Genomic DNA, 6,342 nt, shown 5'->3' on the forward strand with positions numbered 1-6,342 from the left:
CATACGCACAATTAGGGACAGAATAAGAACTAAGACATACTTTCACCTGCATCTCAACAGGATTTACAGCACAGACACCTGGACACTCAAAGCCACCAGCACAATAACAAGAAATAAATGCACCTGTATCCAACACAGGATTTACAGTGCAGGCCCATTCAATTAAAGCCAAAGGCACAATAACCCTCAAAGTTTGGACTACCAGCACAGCAGTTGCACAGAGCCAGAGATAGTTTCATCACTTAATTCATTAATTCGTCCTTTCATTAAATTTTGTTTAAGATTTATTTTTTGGCATTTCATGCTTTATTTGACAGAGCGGTAGTGAGAGACATGGAGGAGAGAGGGCATGTCCTGCCCTCTCTCTCTCCCACGCTTGTCCGACATGCATCAAAGGACTGGAGGCTGGATTCGAACCCGTGTTGCTGTGGCATGGATCGAGCCTTATGGTACGCACTCTACACTCTGCGAGCCCATTCATTGTTTTTACCCACTGGTTCCTATTCAGAGTCATGGTACCTGTAGTTATCCCATCATGCATAGGAAGGAAGAGATAATTACATACACTAGACTTCTAAATGTGTCAAATCTAAAAGCAGATGATTTAATTTAAAAATGTGCCACAATATAAAATGTTGTAAATCTTGTCAAAAACTGTTACAAAAATCTGATGTGTGATTTCAAATATGTATATTATTATTAGGCCTATTATTGTTGTCATCATCATCATCATCATTATTATTATGCCTATTACTACTTCTCAGACACAAACAGGATGTTTCTGTATCTAGGTTTAATGTCACTATCAAATAATGACCACATGGGGGCAGTATCGGTACTGTACTTAAAGTGGCATCTTCAGTTTTTGAACAAATTTGCACTGGATATTTCCAGACAAAATCTGTGGTGTTCTGTTTCATGACTGCATGAAACTACATCTATGAACAGAGAACAAGCACTTTAATTATTTCAAAGTGCTGAGTCATGTACACCACTGTATTATTTTTTGTCTGACCCCCCCCCCCCCCCCTCTTCCGTTCTTCATGACCCACCAATGGTCTAAAAACCGTAATAATAACCACATAAAATGAAGACTGGTTGTTCTCATATCAGATTCACAGCCTCATGTTATCATGGTCATTTTGGCTAATTATTTTTTGACTATAGCTGTGAGCATACCGAATCAACTGTTGATGGGCTATTCAGCATCCAATAATAGGTGTGTGTTTCTAAAAATATTTGATTTCTCAATCCATACAGAAGATGTTAAAATACATTTTATTGAGATAGCAATAGGTGTCTCTTAAAAGCAGTTTGCAATGTACTTTATACCGCAAAAATAAAAGAATTGCAAAATATACAAAGGAGTTAAAAATTGTGAAGCACATCACAAAGGTGGTTAAAGAAACACCATAAGACAATTAAAACATGCAAAACTACTGTACAGTAGGTCGATGAAAGTGTATTTTGAGACATGCTTTGAAAGATACTACTGAAGTAGCTTATCTAAATTCCCATGTTGCACTGTCTAGTCTGGGTAATACACATTCATTACCACTTTAAGTCTTGATAAAGGAGAAGCTGGAAAATCTACACTTCTACTGGAGGCTTAACAAATACTGATCCTGGTCCCAACAGCTATTCTTGTTCTGAAGCCTTGACAACAAATAGATTACAAAGTGCTTTACAAACAATAAAAGTGAAATGTTTCACGTTCTCTGTGTGAATGACAATCTTGGTGTGGGGTGTAAAGTCACAATATGTCTTCATTTGAGATGACACATGTTAGAAGTCAATCACATTTCACAGACCCAGTATTGCACTGAGCCACAATTATCATCATTCCAGCTGTTTAATTTTTGAGGCCAGAGTATGGCAGCACAGTCCTGCCTAGAGGAGGAATGTGCACCTGGCTGACCTGTGCGCCAGAACCTGTTAAAAAAAGAAAATAGTCAACTGTACTTGATGAAACATGAGATGCACAATGCATTATCAGGCCAACCTGTTCACTGTTAAATAGGACTGAAGAATGGATGTCTTACTTTGTGCTGTTCAGACGTGAACCATCCACCCATTTCCAGACTCCCTCCTCATCCCTGTCACTCAAACCAATCCAAACTTTCTTGTTCAAGGAATTGATGAATTTCTGTTGAATTGTTTAAAACACCAATTACATCAACACACACTTGTGAAGCATTCAAAACAAAGTGTGGAATGTTCTGACAATTTTAACTTAACTAAACACACTAAAGTTTTTTTTTTTTTTTTTTTTTTTACAATCAAACGGCAACTTGGGTGGGGGGGTGGGGTGCCACATTTCCCTTTACCTGTTCTTCTTTGCTGTTTATGATGACCAGGTGTGCTCCTCTCTGTAGACAGTCCTGCCTGCTGTCCTCCCAGCTCTTTAGATCAGTAGAAATGTAGTAAAATCTGTTGCTGGAAGATCTACATCCTCCATCTTCACAGAAACGGTCTGCAAGAGGAGAGGATCTTAAGAGCAGCAAATAAAAGCATGAATGTATATGCATACAAATGTAGCCTATGCAGTACATATAAACACACTCTCTCTCACACACACACACACACACACACACACACACACACACACTCACTCACCGAGCTCAGTCAAAGTCTTTCTGTATTCAGTCCACTTGTTCAAGGTGAATTTAATTCTGTCCGTGGATGTACAGTTACTCATTGAGAGCCTCTCTTCTAGGATGCCTATAGCTTTTGTATCTGCACAGGACATCCAAAACAGTGGTTACCTGTATTTAGGTACAAAACAAATCATGCAAAATGGATGCTGAAGAGTGCAAATCTCTTGTGTGATAAAGGAAGTAAATGCCTTACGGTGAACCACAACGCCTATAAGAGCAACCAGTAGGAGAAGACACATCAGCAACATACACACTACCCTGCAGTGCTTCCTCACTGGCTGGATAACATCACCTGTAAGCACAAGACAGACCGGCCATGTTTTAGTAACACAAGCACCAGAGAGACTGTTACACCGCTAGTGAATATTGCTGTTTGTGACATTGATTATAACATTCATAGAGCTTCTCACATGAATGTAACAATCCTATGTGTGTGTACAGTACATCATATAAACATAACACTATAGGATAGAGTTCTCAACAGGCCTGAAAATTCAAACCCGACCTGACCCGACCCTAGTAAGTTGAAGCCCGGTGTGTCCCCATTTCCATGTCCTCAGTGCCTACGGTCCAGGTGGGGTTGTCAAAAAGGGCCTTTCTGTGTGGAATTTGCATGTTAAAAAAAAATTTAATAAAAAAAAAAAGCCTGAGCCCAACCCGACCCGACTAAATAGCATAAATTGCCAGCCCAAGCCCGGCCCGAGCCCGTCGGGCTGGGTCAGGTCCCGTTGGGCTCACGTTGAGAATGAGAACTAAGTGATGTATGTGTGTGTGTGTGTGTGTGTGTGTGTGTGTGTGTGTGTGTGTGTGTGTGTCTATTTTATTTTCTGCTGAGCCCGAGTCCAACGTGAGCCGAGCAATTAGCATCAATTGTCAGCCCGAGCCTGGCCCGAGCCTGTCGGGCTGAGTCGGGTCCCATCGGGCTCGGGCTGAAACTGAAGCCTCTTAATGTTTAATGTTTTGATCAGATGTTTGTTTTGTTTTGTTTCCTTTTCATACTTTTCTCTTGTCATTACCAGATGTTATTGTTATCCAGCAGTTAAAAATTGTGAGGGGGCAATTCTTTTTATATAGTAAAACACGCTGAAAATGCAACCCAATTTTATTTCATTTCAAATTGTAGGTGAGCCCTGCTCTGGTTTTCTATCAACCATGGGTCCTTGGGCTGAAAAAGGTTGAAGACTCCTGGTTTAGAGTGTATAAGGTCATGTTCAGACTAGGAGGCCAAATCTGATTTGTGAACTTTAGTGACCCATTAATGACTTTATCCAGATTGGTTTTATGAGTCTGGACGCTCCAAGTCTGATTTGTGTCACTTGTCCCAAACCACATGGAGGTAGTTTCCAATTTGCTTCAAATGTGCTTTCGACTGATGTGTCTTCAGTGCGGACGCGCAGATCCACCAAATCTGATTTGAACGTCACTCACAACTCGTCATCAAATGCTTCTGCACAGGAAAACCACGTCACCAACGTACGTATTTACTGACGCCCACGTCGTTACCATAGCAACCCATGCAGATAGGCTGTTTAGGTCTGGACACACAAATCCGTCTTGAGAATCAGATTTGTGGCAGTGCGGACACACTCCCAAATCAGATTTGGGAAACCAATCAAGATAATGATGATTAATGACTTTATCAGCAAATCGGATTTACCTGTAATGTGAACATGGCCTAAGGGCTTAGAGAGCAGTCTTCCCAAATAGGGTTAGGCATAGCCCTAGGGGTACTTAAACAGCTTTCAGGGGGTACTTAGAATGATTGGGGATTACAATGTATTTTCAAAATGTCACAAAATGGTACATTGGGGGGGGGGGGGGGCACACAGGAATAGCATATTGTGGTTATGTCTCTAAAGGGGAAACTTCAGTCAGACATCTTGAGGTGAGAGGTCAAGGGATGAGTTTGAAATTGTCCATCTTATAATAAGTCCATGGTGGGTACCCATAGAACCCATTCTCATTCATATAATGTATCTTGAGATGAGAGGTCAAGGGACAGCTTTTGAAAATGGTCATGCCAGTTTTTCCCTCGCCAAGATTTTGCCTAATTTCAGAGTTATTTAGCCCCCTTCCCGACAGGCTAACATGACATGGTTGGTACCAATGGATGCCTGAGGTCTTTCTAAATTAGTTTCATATGATACCAGTACCTTCATGCTTTACTACTACAGCCTCTGTGAGGAGGAGAGGTGTTAAACTGGGGGGGGGGGGGGGGGGGGTGTACAGTGTCAAACAGTCTGTACAGGGTTGCAACATTGATTAGGGGGGTAGAAAATACAACCGAGGGGGCAAAGCCCAATCGCTTCCCTGTGATGTGATGCCAGGCCCGTTGTTACCACCATTCTCTCTCTGCAGCTATTATTTCCCCCTCTATGCTTTGGCAACATGAATGTATTTACATGGCATGGCAATAAGGCAAGTTGAAATTGAGAAAAAGAGAGGGAGCTATAGAAAGAATGTGTAGTCATGCCTGTACAGTGTATAGGCCCTGGACCACCAGGGCCACTAAAGATTCCAAGTCCTGCATCAATGCATTTTGTAACATTTCACAAATAGCAACTGAAATGTGCAGCCAGGTGGGCCCCTGACACACTAGGACCTTTAACTGCAGGCCACAGTTTAGAATGATTATGGGGGTCCAAGTCACAGCCTCTATTGACATTTAGGGCCCATTGTGAGAGTAGTGATTTGGTGAAGAATGAGAGCAGAATTATGTTTTGGTGTGTTTCGCATGTGCGTTTGTGTGTGTGTGTGTATGTAGGCTGTGTGTGTCTGTGATACTCACCTAGCTGCTGATCTTGTGTCTTGTCTTCCGGCGTATTTGATCTGGGGTCACGACCCTCATAGTTGTCTAAGCTTTCATAGATGTCCACTATCGTCTCCTCCACCTCGTCACTCCCTCCAGCTGTGATTAAGGCCCTCTCTTCCCTCTCTCTCTGATGCTCCTCTACTTCCACAGGATCTTCGTAGATGTGAACATCCTCAGACATCTCCATCTTCTGTCTCAATCATCAGCTACTTGCTATATCCAGACTTGTTTTCGGTTTGCTGCTATTTTCTTCATACTAAACTACAAAGAATGTTTGTGATCTATGTCCAAATAAAGCCGTGTTTCCCCATTCAGTAGCATGCGTTTCTGAACAGTTACTCTTCATGTCTCTCGTAGACTTTTTTTCTTTTTGCGTGGGTGATGTGGCTGACCCAATTAGCAAGCTCACAGGAAGTTGTTTCAACAGGAAAGCCTGATTGCAACATTGGGGTAATACCTCTTATGTTTTAAAGTTCTGATGTGAGACACATAAACTATCTGGAAATGTAAATCAGTAACATCTGCTCTTCATTTGCAATCTATGCATACATTCATAAAGAAATTAGAAATAGTAAGTTAATCAATAGAGTTCCCATGTCATTTGAACAATCAACCGAGACTTCTGAAGTTGGTCAGAATATAGTTTTTGCACATTGTACTAAAACTGAGTTTTAGTGAAAGCATTTCCTAGAATTGAGGTCAGTTCACTTCCACTTCAGCATCTGACATTCATTCAAATTATATTCTCTTATTATCCTCCAAAACATGCTAATAGGACCCATAATGTGATTTACATCCATGCCAGCAATGATTTTCTGAGAATAAGAATTTAGCAAAATGGCAGACATCACATTTTTTGGAATGAAACTCCTT

General features: G+C 41.3%; 1 protein-coding gene across 1 annotated transcript; it reads right to left on the minus strand.

Moving 5' to 3' along the window:
- Positions 1-1,308: 1,308 nt before the first annotated feature.
- On the minus strand, positions 1,309-5,691 carry LOC310794124 (uncharacterized protein). Its single transcript, XM_083656025.1, has 6 exons — positions 5,446-5,691; positions 2,851-2,949; positions 2,617-2,736; positions 2,328-2,473; positions 2,043-2,146; positions 1,309-1,932 (listed from the first exon to the last, which is right to left on the minus strand). The coding sequence occupies exons 1-6, from the start codon at positions 5,654-5,656 to the stop codon at positions 1,797-1,799; spliced, it is 816 nt and encodes a 271-aa protein (XP_083512151.1). The 5' UTR covers positions 5,657-5,691; the 3' UTR covers positions 1,309-1,796.
- Positions 5,692-6,342: the final 651 nt, after the last annotated feature.

This window comes from Poromitra crassiceps, assembly GCF_964638095.1.
Source record: "Poromitra crassiceps genome assembly, chromosome: 19".
Taxonomy (NCBI): Eukaryota; Metazoa; Chordata; class Actinopteri; order Beryciformes; family Melamphaidae; genus Poromitra; species Poromitra crassiceps.

Bases quoted from the DNA above. Each gene is read 5' to 3' on its own strand.
- LOC310794124 (XM_083656025.1), bottom strand. From the start codon at position 5,656: ATGGAGATGTCTGAGGATGTTCACATCTACGAAGATCCTGTGGAAGTA. The intron at 2,474-2,616 runs GTGAGTGAGTGT...CTCCTCTTGCAG, and splicing joins AAAGACTTTGACTGAGCTCG to ACCGTTTCTGTGAAGATGGA. The intron at 2,147-2,327 runs GTAAAGGGAAAT...ACAATTCAACAG, and splicing joins TAAACAGCAAAGAAGAACAG to AAATTCATCAATTCCTTGAA.